Source organism: Oncorhynchus mykiss, chromosome 17 (assembly GCF_013265735.2).
Source record: "Oncorhynchus mykiss isolate Arlee chromosome 17, USDA_OmykA_1.1, whole genome shotgun sequence".
In the NCBI taxonomy this organism is placed as follows: Eukaryota; Metazoa; Chordata; class Actinopteri; order Salmoniformes; family Salmonidae; genus Oncorhynchus; species Oncorhynchus mykiss.
The window spans coordinates 70,582,177-70,604,996 of NC_048581.1; the positions used below are offsets into that span (position 1 = coordinate 70,582,177).

Below are 22,820 nucleotides of genomic sequence, written 5' to 3' on the forward strand. Positions count from 1 at the left end.
TTGGCAGGCAATAGTTTTATTTATCAACCTTTTTTTATTTTTTTTTATTGGCCAAAAGCCGGCTATTGACGTCTAACGGAAACCCTGGTGTGTGTATGTGTGTGCGCGTGTGTGCCAGAGATTGAATGTGTAGTGGGTGTTGATATTGACAGTAAATGTGTCTTTAAACTGTGGCAGAAGACAACTAAATCCTATTCTTGAAAAGAGGGCAAAGAAAAGAGTAGGGGGTAATATTGCCTAATAGGTAGGCAATTCCATTCGCAACAAAATTGCACAATGTCAGAACTAATTCCATGTGCAGATTTAGCGTTAGCACATCCTACTATGTCTCCGCCAAACGATGAGTCACTAGCAGAGCTAATGTTCATGGGCTGGCCCTGCCCTTCCACTGGAACCTGGGCGTGGACCGGGCACATTACTAAATGAAGCAGTGGCAGAAAAGTCATTTCAATCTTGGCCTGGACTACAATGATACACTGGTCTTAATAACAGAATGGCTAGGCGTACACACATACTGTATGGCCAGCATCGTGTGTGTGTGTGTGGCATCTGAATGGTTAATCCTGGACAGACAAAAGGCTTGATGATGACTTGAGACATGCTAACGGGCTCACTATACCTTCTTCCATTGAACCCGGTATGACTGGTATGTGGACCCCCTCTTTAAAAGCCACCATCACCCTATTATTCTGGCGGCCTTCTCAGCCCACCCCCTCCATTCAACAATGATCAATAGCTATCCATTCCATTCGCTATGATTACAATATGATTGCAGTTAGCAGGTGTTTTGAGTCACTTCCAGCCATCACGCACTTTCCTTGTGACACAGTACCTTGGTACTCACACTCATCTATTGTTCTACTTCCATAGCGCCCTGCACACCACCCACTCTCTCTCTCCATCTCACAATGGTCATATTTTCTTTGCCGTATTCATACCTCTTTCCTGCTTGGATCGAAGGTTAAAGGTCCCAAAGAGTATTCAATTCCACACTGAAAGCTGCGCTTTCCTGTGACAGGTGACAACTCATCTAATAACCCTGAAAGGCTTTCACGGCACACTTTTACCATTTCAACCCATTGGAACTTAATGAGAAGCAAGCCTGAAGTTAAAGCATTAGAGGGTTGAAAGAGTGACACTGCCGCTCAAGTCAACTATCAGATCGGGAGAAAGGAGTGAAACTGACAAATCACCACCAGGGAAAGTGTTAGTGTTTAAAGACAAATGTATAGTAAAGGACATGACATGAAGCTCTTATCTCACCTGGCAGGCGTTGTAGAGGAGCTGGTGCTCAAACTTCTTGATGCCCAGGATGGACTGGAACATCTCGTAGAGCTGGTCCTTACTGAGGATGAGCTCTGAGGCTGCGCTGGCAGTCATCCGCTGCTGGTGCTTCCTGGGGTCCTCCTCTCCACGGTAGATGGTGTCAAACTTGGCCATCCAGGAGCTGAGCACCGTCTCTTTACTCAGACCGTCGATCTCGGGCAGGCTGCGGACACGCTTCTCAATGTGCTTCTTGAAGACCTCCCGCGAGTCACTGGCCGAGCAGCCTCCGCTCTGGACCATCCGGCACACACGGTCACTTTTCAAAAATATCTGTTGTCACGGTCGAGAGCAGAAAGAGGGCGTTAAAGCATGTGGATTAAACATTACAGGGCAGGAGGAACATACAGGAGGACGAGCTTACAGCGTGGTTGAGAGGTTAGGATGAATTCCATTTTTACTCAATTCCTGAATGGGAAATGATCCATTATTTTCTATGAGGTGTTCTCCCATGCAGCTGTGTACAGTAGCCCTGGTAGCAGGCTGACACGTGCTTCTGGAGGGACATGAAATGAAAACGCAGCTGCAAAAGAGGGTTTCTGAAGTATTGTTTCTCTCTTTGAGGCTTAGCTGCAGCTCGGTCTTTGGGTCTTTATGACAAAGGTGCATAGGGAAATAAATTATTGTAGTTTCAATTCAATCTGACATTGTGGCGCTTCTCTGTTTAATTCCATCTGCACATATATTTTTTTCACAATCCCCACAAAGCAATTTTCCATGCCAAGGGTTGTGGGTTAGAGAAATAGAAAGAGAGAAGGACCCAAATGGCTGCCTGACTCAGATGTCGGCCCTCTCACTACCGTGCAGCCTCCTTATGGCTCACAGTGACAGACTCTCTGTTCCCAATCAGTGCCTAACGCAGGGTGAAGACAGAAGGCCACAGCTCTGAGCCTGGATGGACACACAGATACACAGACATTTATCACTCTGCCTGTAGCCAACTTTGGACACTTGACTTGTTCTGCAACAGCAGCAGTGCTCTTAGTGGGCCAAAAAGAAGGGAACATTGCACAAATGGGAGTGTTAAATATAGAAACGGCTGATATAGAAAATAGAATTGAAATGTTGTCTACACATTGTCACTTTCACGTACAGTAGCATTATCCTGAGTTCTGCCAACAAAGAGCACCCCAGGTGTCTCTCCTCCAGTCTCCAGAGCAGGTGGGAATGTGTAAGAATCCAGAACTCAGACAGTAATACCATTATGCTTTAATTAAATTGGAAAACTGGCTTTAGCTTTTTCAATTCACTAATTTGGGTTTATTAAAGTGCCACATTGATTAATTCTACAGGCAGAGTAAATCCCCTTTTCGCTCAATACATTTTCTTGTCTCCTTTTCTCTAACTTTTAGGAAGGTTTGCAATAGTGTTCTGAACCTCATCCTTCTGTGATTTCAGAGTGAAGGTGGACTGATTGGATGGGATGGATAGTCAGACTCAAAGCTAAGGGCACAAGATGTCCATAAATTCGGGTTAGCACCTCACATAGCTGCTGTCTGGACTGAATATTTCAGAGGCCTATTTTGGGAAGTCCAATTCATTTGAATCTGTCAGATGCAGGATGAGAACATTAATAAGACTGCCTGAAGGAAGCAGCCTGTCTGTAAGTCCCACATCATTTACCAGAACAAAGGTGAGTCATCTCCTCAAATATCCAGACGGACTGGTCCGTCCGCTGAGGACCATTTAAAACAGCAGGATAATCAACACGGAATACAAATCAAAATAAAAGACAACATACACTTAAACGCACTCCCACACAGACCTAAAATGAAACAAAAAACACACAGAGTTGGGCCTCACGTCATAGTAGCTTTGGACTGCATTGATAAAGGCCTCGTCTGCCACTATCTGGGTGTCACCACTTAGGAAGGCCTGGAAACGCTCCTTCACTGTCTGTAGCTGCTGCTTACTGATCTGAGAGAGGAGACAGACAGACAGACAGGAGAAAGTCAATATGGAGAGAAACACAACAGAGTGATAGGAATTATCCTAACATCAAGTTCTCATATTATATTACTTTACTTCATACAATTCTATTGTCACAGTCCCCTTATAAAATAAACAACTTTATATAAATATTGAATATAAATGTACTTCTAAGTGTCTCTCTTCCCTTACACAACATCATCGTTCAAATTCAAAAGGCACTTGCACATCTGAGCTATCTTTGTTACAGGTGCATGGTAACAATTTAATAAGATGTTAAACAATTATAAACCCACACACTGCTCTTGCTAGTATTATGAAGCTTTACGTATCGGCCTCAAGGCCTTCGTCAGAGCTTTCGTGAGTGTTTATAATTTGCACCCTTATGTAGACATATCTCCACCTACATCCGTCCAATGCATTAAATTGCAGTCGAGGGAAAATAAGCAAGTGTTACTAAATATAACAATGTGCATTTCACAAGTATTCAAATAAAGTGTGTACATAAAACGTATTCAACACGTCTGTAAAACCACAATCAGGACATTGACGTATCAAGTAAGCTTTCCTAAATCATTGGGTACAGTGCAAGAAAACTGTCATGTTTCAGTGCTAAACTGAAACATGAACTCTGGTTTAAACCCAGTGTTCTCTAACATCCTCAGCATACAAATCATTTAAATGCCTTATGCAGCCCCTGTCCCAACACTCATATCTAAGTCCTCACATTACCAATGACATATTTCATGATTCGATATCAAGCCCTTTTTAACATACACATCTTTATTTGCATGCTTCAACGAGCATATAAGGCAAAAAAAAAAATGGCCACCTTAGTTGTGAGTTACAGCCCTCACCGAAGTTTTAAAAACTGGGGTCTCCCAGTCTCAGCTGACAATAACAACAGGGATGTTTTTAAGCATTAAAATGAATTAGTGGTGCAATCGCTGTATGGCAAAAAGGCATTATCCCTGATAATGCTGCAAACAGATGCACAGTGTTACACTCGCCACACGGCAACAGGACTGATAGGCTATAAATAAATGATGGAGTAATAAAGATGTTCAAAGATAGATAGGAAATTAGTTTGGGCTGATGTTGCCACAGTTATTCTGCACTGGGCACTTGTGTAAATGTATATTGACCTTCCCGAGCAAAATACACAGGCTGGTAGGAGCAGATAGATAAGAGAGCAGGTCTAACTGGGAGGATAGAGAAAGGCTGCATTTACACAGGCAGTCCTATTCTGACCTTTGCCCAATTATTGGCAAAAGAGCTGATCTGATTGGTCAAAAGACCAATCAGTGGAAAAGACCAGAATTGGGCTGTCTGTGTAAGTGATGTGACAGAGATGAGATGACACGAGTCAGTATAGTCATAATGAAACTTTTATGCAGAGTGCAGAGTCCTATCTCTGATGTAGGCTAGTGACTATAACCCAATGGCGTCTGATAAATGGAAGCACTTGTTTTACAATAACACACTGGTCCATCAAATCAGTAATTTATCAAAGTCTTTATCACACACTCACAACATGTTGAGGGGAGGGTAGCCAACCATTCTGCCATCATTTTGCCAAGGAACATGATACTGTTCTTAATTCAAATGTATTATCAATGCTCCCTTCATGTGGTCTCTCTCCTTTGTCCTCTACACATTTTTTTTCAGCTTTTGATATCTGAGAGAAGTGAAACACTAATGTCTAAAGACACGTCTACCAACCCACCCCTGGACCTCCTCCCCATCTGTCCCATCCCACCGCTGCCCCAAGTTACTGTTACCGTGGTCACCATGTCACAGACAACTCCACAAAGCCCTGTAGTAATTACCCTGAATGGGGTCAAGGTTCAGAGTTCAACATGACCTTTCCATTACCAGCCTCTCTGTCGAGGACTAAGCTGAAACCCTGATATTATCAGTGGTCAGGGTAATGATTATAGCACAGATTATAGCTATGGAAGTGACATTTATCCTTATCAACCATACAATATATAGAGAAACTCAACCATCATCAGCTGTGGATCTTCACCCTATCCAGCCCCATTCACCTCTCTGCCAAGAACTGATAAATAACCCATGTTTGGGTGAGAGGGATGTCTCAGCAGACCAGCCGGGCCACAGGATTTTATGAAGACTGAACGCCAGCCAAACCTCTCACCTCCAGATGCCTACCACAATCAGACCCATGTGATTAATCAGTAGTGGAGCAGATGGAGTGGACATCATGTCTGTGGTGAACTACAGTACCACAGAGTCTCATAGATGTGACCTTCACAATACTTCAAGTCACCCATCCATCCTGGAACACTCTCTCTTCCTCTAACTGCTTCATCCACTCTAGCTTTGCTGTCAGCACACCAAGGACAGCAGTTGGAGGTCAGCCTACCTTCTGGGAGGTCAGCCTACCTTCTGGGAGGTCAGCCTACCTTCTGGGAGGCCAAGCATCTTTCTATTTATTTATTTAGCCAGGATAGTCCTGTGGGAATTCACTCTAAGAAGGACAGTACTGTATGGGAACTGTATATACAGACCATTATAGCGCCTAGTCTCACCCGGCCTTGGTACGAGTGAGTAAGTGAGATTTTTCTGAGAGTAGACAATGACATGGTCTCTCTATATACTTGAACAGGGAGTGTCAGAATTGCCTATGTTCCAAATACACACAATTGCCACTGTTTTCCAGGGAGTCCTGGGTTCGAAAAAAAGGCACAACTCTGTACACCAGACAGCAACGCTTACACACTGACAATACAATAAACATGTTCCACATCTAGCCCCCAAAAAAGCACCGCCCCGCATGCCTATGTGTAAACATGGTGTGAGGCAGTAAACAATATGCCCACCAGGGATTTATTACTTCCACATTACAATTAAGGAAAAGGAAGAAACACATCCACAGAATTAACATGACTGCTTCTAAGTGTAGAGTCTGTAGTCAAGCCATTTTTTTGTAATTTAGCAGACGCTCTTATCCAGAGCAACTTACAGTAGTGAGTGCACACATTTAAAAAAAAAAAATCTGTACCGGTCCTTGTGGGAATAGTCCAATCCATTGACAGGAATCAGGGGAAATCTGTACTGCCAGGGCTGGGGGTTGGGGTAGAGGGATAGGGTAGCTGGCGTGGGGAGGGGCAGATGTGCATGCGGCTTTAGGAAATGACGTGAGATAGTTGCCACAGTATGTTCAAACACACTTTAATAAATCCCTGTCCTCGACTCCCGACTCCAAATCCCACAGATTTGAGAGGACTGGATTTGGCAGAATCTGGGAGCAAGTATTTTCTCCATACGGCCTTCACCTATCTAGTGCTTTCAGATCTGGGTTTACTATGGGAATTGTCAGTGTATTTGGAACATAGGCAATTACGAAACTCCCTGTTCAAGTGTATAGAGATACCATGTCATTGTCTACTCTCAGAGAAATCTCACTTACTCACTCGTACCAAGGCCGGGTGAGACTAGACGCTATAATGGTCTGTGTATACAGTTTCCATACAGTACTGTCCTTTTCAGAATGAATTCCCACAGGACTCTTATGTGCCTAACGAAGCATTGAATTGTATTTGTTTACGTTAGAGTCCATCAAACATGGGCCTAGATTTACTAAGCGCTTGCATCTGTGCCATGTTCACTAGCTCCCTTTTCTATTGCATCTTTATTACTTTGAGTCTGTCCTTAAATTAAATGAACTGCTATGTCTGTACAAGAAACAAGGCACATGCCTGCGTGTAATTATTTATAATATGTTTATTAAGATGGGCACTTTGATAATGTTAGGATTGATTGCTTTTTACATCCCAGATGCAAAATAAAATATAATGAAAGAGATATTGTGGATAGAGTACGTACATAAATGTGTGTGTCTGTGTAATATGATATCCTCATCCTAAGACAGAGGCAGACCAGCCATGGCAGCACTCCAGAAACTACACACACCAACACACTAATACAGTAATACCAGGGAATTACTAAGGAGAAGGTCAGTGTTCTGACTGGGGTTTGGCACACTGAGTCAGTAGTTACACTTGCCTTTTCTGCCAGCGTTTTAGTGATGAACAGACACAAAGCAAACAGGCACACTCCAAACATTGGAGGACCAGGAGGAGAACACTCCTTATTCCAATCACTTTGGTACAGCATAATGTATGTGTATGAGATCATGTTGCTATGACATTTTACTCTGTGTCCTTCCATTAGATTAACAGCAAAGTCATAATTCTAGAAATCTTTTACATTAAAATATATATTTTTAAGTAATTTAGTCATGTTTTCCCAGCTCAAGCAGCTCAGACTGTGTTTCACTTACAGATAGACCCCAGTGGTTCAACAAGGTAACTTAGTCTCTATTCTACTCATTGACTCAAGTCCTCTCCCGTGTTTTACTGCGTCCACTCCACTTAATTCATAGCGCAGCACCGGCCCTAAGCCCCCAAGCTAGCAAACATCAGGCTGAGGGTTTATGTAATGCACCACTTTAATGGCATGAATCTAATCATCTCTGGCACAGGATGGAATATTCCCTCTAATGATTGTTTTACTGAGCCAGCTGGCCACAAACAATATTCCTGAAAAGGCATGCTCTTTACAGGGTCAAGAAGCAATACATTGTGTGTATAGTAGGAGACTGTGTTATGGATGTTCTGTACAAACATGAACTGTATGTTGCACATACTGTACTTCAATGCAGATTAAGTCATGCATTTTTTCAGTGTGCATGTTCACACACCACGTGTGTGTGTGTGTGTGTTTGTTTGTTTCATTCATTATGTTTGTGTTCGTGGTTTGTATGCCTGTGCCTGGCACGTGCCTTGTATCTCGTAAGTGAGTGAGAGCTCTGTGTGGGGGTGGAGACATCACAAAGATCCCTGGTCCTCGAGGAAACTGGACCTCTGCTGATATAGTTTTTCTCAATTGCTAATACACAATTTCTGAAACCTTGCTCCATTTCCTGAAAACATTAAACACAAAACCTCATCTTCAAGCACTGCAACCAGTCAAAATCTTTTGAGCAGTCAGTACTGTTACAGTTTTTCTCAATTGCTAAAACACTAAAACCCATTGGCTGAACAAAGTTCTCAGTTGCCTGGACTCAATTAGCTAATTATGCAGTCTGTTGTCAATACCTTAAACCATTTCACATGATAAAACACAATTTGTAGATCTCACTTAGACTTTTCAGCAAAACTCTAAACACATTCTCATTCTCAAAACACATTCTGCACTCTAATGCACATATCATCCATACTGGTAAACACAAGTGGCAACAATCAAATACAAATAGAGAACATATGTCATTGATTGAACACAACCACTCAAAATGGTTTAACCTGTTTCAAATGATGTGACACAACCAATATAAGCCAGTTCAGAGAGCATACAGGTTGTTGAAGGTGGGAAGGAGAAAGTCTGAGAATGGATACTGTAGTACAGTGCATTGTAGGCTGTATACTGTGCAATGGATGAATTGTATGGAATTGTTAGTAGAACAGGTTTGTGAACTCAGCCCCAGGACCAGCTGGATGAGGGGACTCTTTTCTTTGCTCAGCTCTTGGCATTGCAGGGCTTGGTAATGATATGAGAGGGGGTCACTGTATTTTAGATGTTTCCAAAACTTAATTGCTCTTTTTTGAGTTTTTATTATTAGTGGATATTGTCCTAATTCTGCCCTGCATGCATTGTTTGTAGTTTTCCTCTGGACTTGTAGGAGAATCTTACAGAACTCTGCATGCAGGGTTTCAATGGGGTGTTTGTCCCATTTGATGAAATCTTGTTTTGCAAGTGGACCCCACACCTCACTGCAATAAAGTCCAATTGGTTCAATGACATGTTCAATTAGTTTTAGCCTAATTTTAATAGGTATTTCAATTTCAATTTGCTTTTTAATGGCGTAGAATGCCCTGCGTGCTTTATCTCTCAGCTCATTCACTGCCTCATTAAGGTGCCTAGTTGAGCTTATTTTTAAACCTAAGTAATTGTAGTGTGTACAGCATTCTATATATTTTGTACCAATTGAGAACTTTGGTCTAATTCCCTGAGATCTGGATCTTCTCTGGAAAATCATTATTTGAGTCTTTTTAGGGTTTACTGCCAGGGCCCAGGTCTGGCAGTACTGCTCTAGCAGGTCCAGGCTCTGCTGTAGGCCATGTGCTGTGGGTGACAGCAGGCATAGGTCATCTGCGAAGAGTAGGCATTTAACTTCTGAATTGTGGAGACTAACACCAGGGGCTGAAGATTTTTCTAGAATAGTGGCCAATTCGTTAATGTGAATATTGTAAATATCTCTCTCTCCCTCTCTCTCCCTCTCTCCCTCTCCCTCTCCCTCTCTCTCTCTCTCTCTCCTTCCTTCCTTCCCTCCCTCACATTAGTGTTTTGGCAGTTGATGAGGTCTGAAATAGCTCTAGATCATTCACAAGGTGGTCTGCCATCACAAATCAAGGAATATATCTCCCTAATCACCATCACGTGAAAAGCAATCACCATTCAGCTTCCAAAGGGGTGTCTTTAATGTGTGACTACTAAGCATATTGGTCAGGAAAACAGAGAAGAGAGATGGCACCAGAAGGAGGGCGGGCAATCTCTCTCCCCTTCCCTCCATCTCTCTCACAAACACGTCACTCACACAAATACACCACTCTAACGTACGTAAACACACATCACACTCTCATGGCACAAAGATGGGCTCTCCCTGGCAGTTACATAATGGGCGTAACACATCAAATGGATTGTGTAATCTGAGATTACTGACAGCCCACACAGGAGAGCTAACGTGCTCATCTGTGCACCTGCTAAAACACACAAACACACACACCACACACACACACACACACACACACACACACACACACACACACACACACACACACACACACACACACACACGTGGGGGAACATGAAGGCTCAGCTGCAACATGGCATTGTGTTGCTTTAAAGGACATGCACTTACACAAGCACAAAAGAAGGGAAGACACACAGATGTCTCCTCCCCCACTCTCGTTTACACACAGACATGTGTCCTCCCCCACTCTCGTTTACACACAGACATGTCTCCTCCCCCACTCTCGTTTACACACAGACATGTGTCCTCCCCCACTCTCATTTACACACAGACATGTCTCCTCCCCCACTCTCGTTTACACACAGACATGTGTCCTCCCCCACTCTCGTTTACACACAGACATGTCTCCTCCCCCACTCTCGTTTACACACAGACATGTCTCCTCCCCCACTCTCATTTACACACAGACATGTCTCCTCCCCCACTCTCGTTTACACACAGACATGTCTCCTCCCCCACTCTCGTTTACACACAGACATGTCTCCTCCCCCACTCTCGTTTACACACAGACAAGTCTCCTCCCCCACTCTCGTTTACACACAGACATGTGTCCTCCCCCACTCTCGTTTACACACAGACATGTCTCCTCCCCCACTCTCGTTTACACACAGACATGTCTCCTCCCCCACTCTCGTTTACACACAGACATGTCTCCTCCCCCACTCTCATTTACACACAGACATGTCTCCTCCCCCACTCTCGTTTACACACAGACATGTCTCCTCCCCCACTCTCATTTACACACAGACATGTCTCCTCCCCCACTCTCGTTTAAACACAGACATGTCTCCTCCCCCACTCTCATTTACACACAGACATGTCTCCTCCCCCACTCTCGTTTACACACAGACATGTCTCCTCCCCCACTCTCATTTACACACAGACATGTCTCCTCTCCCACTCTCGTTTACACACAGACATGTCTCCTCCACCACTCTCATTTAAACACAGACATGTCTCCTCCCCCACTCTCGTTTACACACAGACATGTCTCCTCCCCCACTCTCATTTACACACAGACATGTCTCCTCTCCCACTCTCGTTTACACACAGACATGTCTCCTCCCCCACTCTCGTTTACACACAGACATGTCTCCTCCCCCACTCTCATTTACACACAGACATGTCTCCTCCCCCACTCTCGTTTACACACAGACATGTCTCCTCCCCCACTCTCATTTACACACAGACATGTCTCCTCCCCCACTCTCATTTACACACAGACATGTCTCCTCCCACACTCTCATTTACACACAGACATGTCTCCTCCCCCACTCTCATTTACACACAGACATGTCTCCTCCCCCACTCTCGTTTACACACAGACATGTCTCCTCCCCCACTCTCATTTACACACAGACATGTCTCCTCCCCCACTCTCATTTACACACAGACATGTCTCCTCCCCCACTCTCGTTTACACACACACATGTCTCCTCCCCCACTCTCGTTTACACACAGACATGTGTCCTCCCCCACTCTCGTTTACACACAGACATGTGTCCTCCCCCACTCTCGTTTACACACAGACATGTCTCCTCCCCCACTCTCGTTTACACAGAGACATGTCTCCTCCCCCACTCTCATTTACACACAGACATGTCTCCTCCCCCACTCTCGTTTACACACAGACATGTCTCCTCCACCACTCTCATTTACACACAGACATGTCTCCTCCCCCACTCTCATTTACACACAGACATGTCTCCTCCCCCACTCTCGTTTACACACAGACATGTCTCCTCCCCCACTCTCATTTACACACAGACATGTCTCCTCCCCCACTCTCGTTTACACACAGACATGTCTCCTCCCCCACTCTCGTTTACACACAGACATGTCTCCTCCCCCACTCTCATTTACACACAGACATGTCTCCTCCCCCACTCTCATTTACACACAGACATGTCTCCTCCCCCACTCTCGTTTACACACAGACATGTCTCCTCCCCCACTCTCGTTTACACACAGACATGTCTCCTCCCCCACTCTCGTTTACACACAGACATGTCTCCTCCCCCACTCTCGTTTACACACAGACATGTCTCCTCCCCCACTCTCGTTTACACACAGACATGTCTCCTCCCCCACTCTCGTTTACACACAGACATGTCTCCTCCCCCACTCTCGTTTACACACAGACATGTCTCCTCCCCCACTCTCATTTACACACAGACATGTCTCCTCCCCCACTCTCGTTTACACACAGACATGTCTCCTCCCCCACTCTCATTTACACACAGACATGTCTCCTCCCCCACTCTCATTTACACACAGACATGTCTCCTCCCCCACTCTCATTTACACACAGACATGTCTCCTCCCCACTCTCATTTACACAAAGACATGTCTCCTCCCCCACTCTCATTTACACACAGACATGTCTCAGCCCCACTCTCATTTACACACAGACATGTCTCCTCCCCCACTCTCATTTACACACAGACATGTCTCCTCCCCCACTCTCGTTTACACACAGACATGTCTCCTCCCCCACTCTCGTTTACACACAGACATGTCTCCTCCCCCACTCTCGTTTACACACAGACATGTCTCCTTCCCCACTCTCGTTTACACACAGACATGTCTCCTCCCCCACTCTCATTTACACACAGACATGTCTCCTCCCCCACTCTCGTTTACACACAGACATGTCTCCTCCCCCACTCTCGTTTACACACAGACATGTGTCCTCCCCCACTCTCGTTTACACACAGACATGTGTCCTCCCCCACTCTCGTTTACACACAGACATGTCTCCTCCCCCACTCTCGTTTACACAGAGACATGTCTCCTCCCCCACTCTCATTTACACACAGACATGTCTCCTCCCCCACTCTCGTTTACACACAGACATGTCTCCTCCACCACTCTCATTTACACACAGACATGTCTCCTCCCCCACTCTCATTTACACACAGACATGTCTCCTCCCCCACTCTCGTTTACACACAGACATGTCTCCTCCCCCACTCTCGTTTACACACAGACATGTCTCCTCCCCCACTCTCGTTTACACACAGACATGTCTCCTCCCCCACTCTCGTTTACACACAGACATGTCTCCTCCCCCACTCTCGTTTACACACAGACATGTCTCCTCCCCCACTCTCGTTTACACACAGACATGTCTCCTCCCCCACTCTCGTTTACACACAGACATGTCTCCTCCCCCACTCTCGTTTACACACAGACATGTCTCCTCCCCCACTCTCGTTTACACACAGACATGTCTCCTCCCCCACTCTCGTTTACACACAGACATGTCTCCTCCCCCACTCTCGTTTACACACAGACATGTCTCCTCCCCCACTCTCATTTACACACAGACATGTCTCCTCCCCCACTCTCGTTTACACACAGACATGTCTCCTCCCCCACTCTCATTTACACACAGACATGTCTCCTCCCCCACTCTCATTTACACACAGACATGTCTCCTCCCCACTCTCATTTACACACAGACATGTCTCCTCCCCACTCTCATTTACACAAAGACATGTCTCCTCCCCCACTCTCATTTACACACAGACATGTCTCAGCCCCACTCTCATTTACACACAGACATGTCTCCTCCCCCACTCTCATTTACACACAGACATGTCTCCTCCCCCACTCTCGTTTACACACAGACATGTCTCCTCCCCCACTCTCGTTTACACACAGACATGTCTCCTCCCCCACTCTCGTTTACACACAGACATGTCTCCTCCCCCACTCTCGTTTACACACAGACATGTCTCCTCCCCCACTCTCGTTTACACACAGACATGTCTCCTCCCCCACTCTCGTTTACACACAGACATGTCTCCTCCCCCACTCTCATTTACACACAGACATGTCTCCTCCCCCACTCTCGTTTACACACAGACATGTCTCCTCCCCCACTCTCATTTACACAGAGACATGTCTCCTCCCCCACTCTCATTTACACACAGACATGTCTCCTCCCCCACTCTCGTTTACACACAGACATGTCTCCTCCCCCACTCTCGTTTACACACAGACATGTCTCCTCCCCCACTCTCGTTTACACACAGACATGTCTCCTCCCCCACTCTCGTTTACACACAGACATGTCTCCTCCCCCACTCTCGTTTACACACAGACATGTCTCCTCCCCCACTCTCGTTTACACACAGACATGTCTCCTCCCCCACTCTCATTTACACACAGACATGTCTCCTCCCCCACTCTCGTTTACACACAGACATGTCTCCTCCCCCACTCTCATTTACACAGAGACATGTCTCCTCCCCCACTCTCGTTTACACACAGACATGTCTCCTCCCCCACTCTCATTTACACAGAGACATGTCTCCTCCCCCACTCTCATTTACGTGCCTTTTTGCAAGGAAGTTTTTTTTTTTTTAAGATCCCTTTGTCACAAATGTTTGTTTTTGACAAAGAAACTAAACAAAGAAAAGACAGACCAACAAGCTACTGTACAAAAGATGTGCAAGGGAGTATTCAACCACATCTCTCAAATAAAAATGATTGCTGAAGAAAGAGTTTTGAATTGCAGATATTATAGGTCTGGAGCTAACATGCAAGTCACTTGCCAGTGCCACTGCTGTAGGGCAATGCTTTCGGGCATTTCCATCTGAAAGGACCAATGGGCACCAACATGTGAAGTCTACAGAAGTATGTCAAATTGGGTGTCAAATGAAAGCTACGACTATATGTTTGAGAAATTAAGGCATTAGGAATAAGCAAAGTTTTTGATTTTGGTCAAACAGATGGAAAAGGGGTCTTAGAAAACATCTACCAGAAAAAGTCTTAAAAAGGTTTTCGAAATACATCAAAACACAATAATGTTGAAGTAAAGACCCCTGCCAACTATTATCAATACTTACATTTAGTCTGAGAAATGATTTGCCTTCTGTAAGTTTAAGAATCGTTTCCTTGTGCCTTGTAACCCAGTTACCAAAAACACAAAAACATATCTTTCAGATATTTTATCATTTCTTTCCCTCATGAGGGAGGATAATTAAAGTTCACAGATTTAACAAGTAAAGGTAGACCTACCAATTAGTTAATGTGTTTACTAATATCAAGATTGTTTATGAATGAAAACTCATAGCTGTTACCAAATCGGTAACAGAATTACAGAAAAAGCTGTAACGGAATTATTGCAATTGAATTGGCTGCAATGGGAAATCATAGCAGTCACAAACCACAGTTGTATCACCTGCTACTGTCCTCCCTTCCACTGGCGTACTGTTATGTTCAGCTGATAAATTATTTTCTCTCATCTGGTGGTCAAAGCAAGAGTGTGAAAACAGTCTGGAAAACCTGTGTGTGTGTGTGTGTGTGTGTGTGTGTGTGTGTGTGTGTGTGTGTGTGTGTGTGTGTGTGTGTGTGTGTGTGTGTGTGTGTGTGTGTGTGTGTGTGTGTGTGTGTGTGTGTGTGTCTGTCTGTCTCTCTCTCTCTCCTGCTCTCTCTTCCCCGGCTCTTACTGACACCTATCTCTAAACCTCTTTCCATTTACTTTATTAACAAGCATCCTAACCCACTGAGCACCGACCGACATCGGACGTTGAAAAGTAGCTGAATTTTGGTCAGTCCGCCCTGGCCAGACAAAATCTGAACCAATCATAGACATCTACGTTTCACAAGTTTGCAAAGCACAGTAGAGTTCAGTACAGTAGTGTACAGTCCAGTAAAGAAAAGTAGAGTACAGTAAAGTAGAGTACTGTATTGTACTGTGTTGTACTGTCCAAACTTGTGAAAGATAGGCATATATGATCATTTCAGATTTGGTCTGGTTCGGACAAACCAAATGTGGATTTGTTTGGGGGCGGAGCTCTTTACAATAATAGCCAGTCTGTAGAATAATACACAAATGTGCAAAAGATGGATATTGCATATTTCTACCTTTGTGTACCTATTCAGGATACATCACCATGAAGTGAATGATATTCATATCCATAATGATGCATTTCTGTATAGTACAGATTAGGGACCCATGATGTAATTCTGTTACCATAACTCCGTTACCAAATGTAAATCCACTTCACCTACTATAGTTCAATATTCAAAATATTTTTTTCAAACTCAAGATGCAATGTCATAGCTGACACTGTAGACATCGTTGAATCTTCATTTGGATCAGATACTGTACAGTTTTTGAAAAAGTGGTTGCATAAAAACTGAGGGAGATTTGACCATAATTATTTTACCAAACTTTGCATCTTCCAGTAAATGTGTTTGTGACTTTTTTGTGTATATTTCTCAAAGTAGTCCTTGAGCATACAATTGAATGGTTTGTTAAACTTTGAAATCAATGGTTTTTATTTGGCATATATTTTAAAGTGAAAAATCTGAGTCAATGGTGGAGGTGTTGCCATTCAGGTTATCAGTCAACCTATCAAGTTTTTTACAAACAGCACAGGAATGAAATCATCCACACGCATTGATCACATCTTTCTTTACTAATGCTGCAGATATCTGCTCTAAAGAAGTATCCAAATCCATCGGATGTCAACCATTTATCAAATCATCAAGAACCTCAAGGAGAGCAGTTCAATTGTTGTGACGAAGGCTTCAGGGCGCCCAAGAAAGTCTAGCAAGCGCCAGGACCGTAATTCAGCTGAGGGATCGGGGCACCACCAGCACAGAGCTTGCTCAGGAATGGCAGCAGGCAGGTGTGAGTGCATCTGCACTCACAGTGAGGTCGAAGACTTTTGGAGGATGGCCTGGTGTCAAGAAGGGCAGCAAAGAAGCCACTTCTCTCCAGGAGGAAAAACATCAGGGACAGACTAATATTCTGCAAAAGGTACAGGGATTGGACTGCTGAGGACTGGGGTAAAGTCATTTTCTCTGATGAATCCCCTTTCCTATTGTTTGGGGCATCCGGAAAAAAGCTTTTCTGGAGAAGACAAGTTGAGCGCTACCATCTGTCCTGTGTCATGCCAACAGTAAAGCATCCTGAGACCATTCATGTGTGGGGTTTCTTCTTTCACAATTTTGCCTAAGAACACAGCCATTAATAAAGAAAGGTACCAACACATCCTCTGAGAGTAACTTCTCCCAACCATCCAGGAACTGTTTGGTGACGAACAATGCCTTTTCCAGCATGATGGAGCACATTGCCATAAGGCAAAATTGATAACTAAGTGGATTGGGGAACAAAACATCGATAGACCTTAATCCCTTAATCCCATTGAGAACTTGTGGTCAATCATCAAGATGCGGGTGGACAAACAAAAACCCACAAATTCTGACAAACTCCAAGAATTGAAATGGCAAGAATGGGCTGCCGTCAGTGTGGCCCAGAAGTTAATTGACAGCATGCCAGGGCGGATTGCAGAGGTCTTGAAAAAGAAGGGTCAACAAATGTTGACTTTTTGCATCAACTTCATGTAATTGTCAATAAAAGCATTTGACACTTATGAAATGCTTCTAATTACACTTCAGCATTCCATAGTTAACATCTGACAAACATATCTAAAGACACTGAGGCAGCAGACTTTGTGAAATTTAATATTTTTGTCATTCTCAAAACTTTTGGCCACGACTGAAGTAGCCATATCTAGGAAAAGTTCCAAAGGCTGGGCATAATATAGTGTATAAGAGGTCATACAATATGTATCTAACTGCACAATGAAACAAAGATAAATTATATAAAGAAAGATAGATACAAGTTTTGGAGTACCTTAAATTGCATTTTTGGCAAAATGGTTAACTCGGCTCTATCATTGGCAAGATTAGCTAATTTAGGCATGACGTGCCAACAACACATTCTGAACGTGTATACATCCACACATAACTGACCAAATGATAAAAGACTATTGTAATTTTGAATTCCCAAAAAATATATATTGTTATCTAGCAACAATGACAAGCCACCTGGGTCTGACAACATGGGTGGAAATTACTGAGGATGATAGTGCACGATATTGCCACTCCTATTTGCCATATCTTCAATCTAAGCCTACAGGAAAGTGTGTGCCCTCAGGCCTGGAGGGAAGCCAAAGTCATTCCACTACCCAAGAAGAGCTCAAACAGCCGACCAATCAGCCTGTTACCAACCCTTAGTAAACTTTTGGAAATACATTGTTTGACTGGATACAATGCTATTTCACAGTAAACAAGTGAAGAACATATTTTCAGTACGCTTGTATGGATGGGCTTTCAACTTGAACAGCACTTACACAAATTACTGATGATTGGCTGAAAGAAATTCATAAAAAGATTGTGGGAGCTGCATTTTTAGAATTCAGTTCAGCTTTTGACATTATCGATCATAATCTGCTGCTGGAAAAAACGTATGTGTAATGGCTTTACATCCCCTGCAACATTGTGGATAGAGCGTTACCTGTCTAACAGAACACGGAGGGTGTTCTTCAATTAAAGCCTCTCCAACATAATCCAGGTAGAGTCAGGCATTCCCCAGGGCAGTGGTCTAGGCTCCTTACCTTTTTCAATCTTTACTAATGAGTAAAGCCTGTGTGTCTATGTTTGCTGATTACTTAACACTATACATATCAGCTACCACAGCAAGTGAAATCACTGCAACACTTTAAAGAGCTGCAGTCAGTTTCAGAATGGGTGGCAATAAATAAGTTAGTACTAAATAAAACATTTAAAACTAAAAGCATTGTATTTGCGACAAATCATTCACTAAACCCTGAATCTCAACTAAATATTGTAATGAATTAAGTGGAAATTGAGCAAGTTGAGAAGACTAAACTGCTTGGAGTAACCCTGGATTGTAAACTGTCATGGTCAAAACATACTGTCTAATACAACAGTAGCCAAGATGGGGAGAGGTCTGTCCAAAAAAAGTGCTGCTCTGCCTTCTTAACAGCACTATCCTTAAGGCAGGTCCTACAGGCTCTAGTTTTGTCGCACCTGGATACTGCCACAAAGAGGGATTTAGGAAAATTACAATTTGCCAAGAACAGGGCAGCATTGCTTGAACCTTAAATATAGAGGAGAGATTGACATCATCAATACTTGTATTTGTAAGAAGTATGGTATTATGCTTGCGTCACACTTGGCCAAAAGCCAGGGAAAATGCAGCACGGCAAATTCAAATAAAATGATATAAAAATCTAACTTTCATTAAATCACACATGTAAGATACTAAATTAAAGCTACACTCGTTGTGAATCCAGCCAACGTGTCAGATTTTAAAGAGGCTTTTCGGTGAAAACATAAGAAGCTATTATCTGATAATAGCACAACAGTAAACAAAGAGAGTAGCATATTTCAACCCTGCAGGCGCTACACAAAACACAGAAATAAAATATAAAACATGCCTTACCTTTGACGAGCTTCTATTGTTGGCACTCCAATATGTTCCATAAACATCACAATTGGTTCTTTTGTTCGATTAATTCCGCCCATATACAGTGGGGCAAAAAAGTATTTAGTCAGCCACCAATTGTGCAAGTTCTCCCACTAAAAAAAGATGAGAGAGGCCTGTATTTTTCATCATAGGTACACTTCAACTATGACAGACAAAATGAGAAAAAAAAATCCAGAAAATCACATTGTAGGATTTTTGATGAATTTATTTGCAAATTATGGTGGATTATTGCCATCACTCTGCACACTGCCCTATCCCATCTGGTCAAGAGGAATACATATGGAAGTATGCTGTTTATTGACTATAGCTCAGCATTCAACACCATACTACCCTCCAAGCTCATCATTAAGCTTGAGGCCCTGGGTCTGAACCCCGCCTTGTGCAACTGGGTTGTGGACTTCCTGACGGGACGCCCCCAGGTGGTGAAGGTAGGAAACATTACCTCCACTCCGTTGATCCTCAACACTGGGGCCCCACAAGGGTGCGTGCTCAGCCCCCTCCTGTACTCCCTATTCACCCATGGTTGTGTGCCCAAGCATGTCGCCAACTCAATCATCAACTTTGCAAATGACACAACAGCAGTAGGCTTAACTTCTTGATGCACCCATCCCGTTAGCGGGATCATTTTCGTCAACATCTGCTGAATTGCAGAGCACCAAATTCAAATTAAATTACTAAAAATATTTAATTTTCATGAAATCACAAGTGCAATATAGCAAAACACAGTTTAGCTTGTTGTTAATCCACATGGCATGTCAGATTTCAAAAAAGCTTTTCAGCGAAAGCGTTTATGTAAGGACATCTCTCTCAGCAGACAAAACATTACAAACAGCTAGCAGCAAAGTAGATTGGTCACGAAAGTCAGAAAAGCAATAAAATGAATCGCTTACCTTTGATGATCTTCAGATGTTTGTCACGAGACTCCCAGTTACACAATAAATGTTAATTTTGTTCCATAAAGATTATTTTTATATCCAAAATACCTCCATTTGGTTGGCGCGTTTTGTTCAGAAATCAACATGCTCGAGCGGTCATGACGGGGCAGACGAAAACTCCAAATAGTGTCCGTAAAGTTCGTAGAAACATGTCAAACGTTTTTTATAATCAATCCTCAGGTTGTTTTTACAATATATAATCGATAATATTTCAACCAGACTGTAGCTTCTTCAATAGGGGAGAGAGAGAAAATTTCTGCTCCAAGCTGTTGCGCATGCAAAACGCTGCTGGCAGCAAGCCATCCAATAACGCAATGTGATCTTTCTCGCTCATTTTTCAAAATAAAACCTGAAACTATGTCTAAAGACTGTTCACACCATGTGGAAGCCATAGGAAAATCTGGTTGATATCCCTTTAAATGGAGCAAAGGCATGCAATGGAACAGAGAGCTTTCAGGAAAAACAGCATTACCGAGTTGGATTTTCCTCAGGTTTTCGCCTGCTATATCAGTTCTGTGATACTCACAGACAATATTTTGACAGTTTTGGAAACTTTAGAGTGTTTTCTATCCTAATCTGACATATGCATATATGCATATTCTAGATTCTGGGCATGAGAAATAGGCAGTTTCATTTGGGTACGTTTTTCATCCAAACATCAAAATACTGCCCCCTACACTCAAGAGGCTAATTACCAATGATGACGATACAGCCTACAGGGAGGAGGTAAGGGCTCTGGGGATGTGGTGTCTGGAAAACAACCACTCACTCAACGTCAATAAAACAAAGGTGATAATCGTGGACTTCAGGAAACAGCAGAGGGTGCCTCCGCCTATCTACATCGATGGGACCGCAGTGGAGAAGGTGGAAAGCTTCAAGTTCCTTGGCGTACACATCACTGACAAACTGAAATAGACCACCCACACAGACAGTGTGGTGAAGAAGGTGCAACAGAGCCTCTTAAACCACAGGAGGCTGAAATTTGGCTTGTCACCTAAAACCCTCACAAACTTTTACAGATGCACAACTGAGAGCATACTGTCGGGCTGTATCACCTCCCACAACCGCAAGGCTCTGCACAGGATGGTGCGGTCTGCCCAATGCATTACCGGGGGCAAACGACCCGCCCTCCAGGACACCTACAGCACCCGATGTCACAGGAAGGTCAAAAATATCATCACGGATAACAACCACTTGAGCCACTGCCTGTTCACCCCGCTATCATCCAGAAGGCGAGGTCAGTACAGGTGCATCAAAGCTGGGACCGAGAGACTGAAAAACAGCTTCTATCACAAGGCCATCAGACTGTTAAACATCCATCACTAGCACATTAGAGGCTGCTGCCTATAGGCATAGACTAGAAATCACTGGCCACTTTAAGGAATGGAACACAAGTCACTTTAATAATGTTTACATATCTGGCATTACTCATCTCATATGGATATACTGTTTTCTATACTATTCCACGGTATCTCTTTCACTTAATAATGTGAATATATTTTGCATTACTCATCTCACATGTATGTACTGTATTCTGTACTATTCTACTGTATCTTAATCCAGTCCTCTCTAATATAAAAAAATATATTAAAAAAATAAAATAAAAAAATGCTCGGTCATACGTATATAGTCTTAATTCATTCCTACTTAGATGTGTGTATTGGGTATATGTTATGTAATTTGTTAGATATTACTGCACTGTCGGAGCTAGAAGCACAAGCATTTCGCTGCACCCGCAATAACATCTGCTAATAACGTGTATGTGACCGATACAATTTGATTTGATTTAACGTGATATAGCTGCTGCCTTGGCTAATAGGGATCCATAAGAAATACAAATACAAATTCCGTTACCGTGGAATTGCCCTTCCATAATGAGAGCAAATTGCTGCTGAATCGAACGATCATAAAGACTGGGTTGTGGCTAGGAACATTAGATTGGTTTATTCTAGCCAAGCTCTCTGTAGAGGGAGCACTTGTAAACATCATTCTAGCTTCTTCCCTTCCTTGAAGTGATCACTGATCTAATGAGATAGGAGAAATCAACAGTTCCACATCATAGCTTCATCCAGCCTAATCAATGATTACTTTGAGGAGGGACTGGGAGTCAGGAAGGATGCATTGTAAGTAGTATTGGAACGGGCAACCAGAATACCCACAGCGCCACTCTGACCACAGTTCTCTTTCTCCAGAGTGCTTTGGGCCAGTGGGGCGTCAATCTATGGTCTATTACCAGTGAGCCATTGCCTCACCCCCAGGTCCAACCCAGCTCTCTCTTGGCCATTAGGCTTGGTCTAACACAATAGTCCACTACTATCCTCAGGTGCTGGTTATGGGAATGGGGGATTTTTCCTCTCAGCTCCCACTGTAAGATTAAGGAATAATGTCCCAAAAATAGCTGTGTTGGAGTGAGTCTCCAAACTATGAGAGACAGTGAAAATGGAACAGGTTGCCTACATTAACAGCTCAAGCCACCTCCACT

At 43.5% G+C, this 22,820-nt stretch overlaps 1 protein-coding gene across 9 annotated transcripts in view; it reads right to left on the reverse strand.

Moving 5' to 3' along the window:
* Positions 1–22,820, reverse strand: part of LOC110493244 (calcium-dependent secretion activator 1) — a 155,072-nt gene that overhangs the window by 118,225 nt on the left and 14,027 nt on the right. For all 9 annotated transcript variants that reach the window (XM_036950551.1, XM_036950557.1, XM_036950556.1 and 6 more), the window contains 2 exons: positions 3,127–3,240; positions 1,264–1,596 (listed from right to left, as the gene is read on the reverse strand). In XM_036950551.1, coding sequence (XP_036806446.1) covers positions 1,264–1,596; positions 3,127–3,240 — 447 coding nt within the window. The remainder of the gene's footprint in view (positions 1–1,263; positions 1,597–3,126; positions 3,241–22,820) is intronic.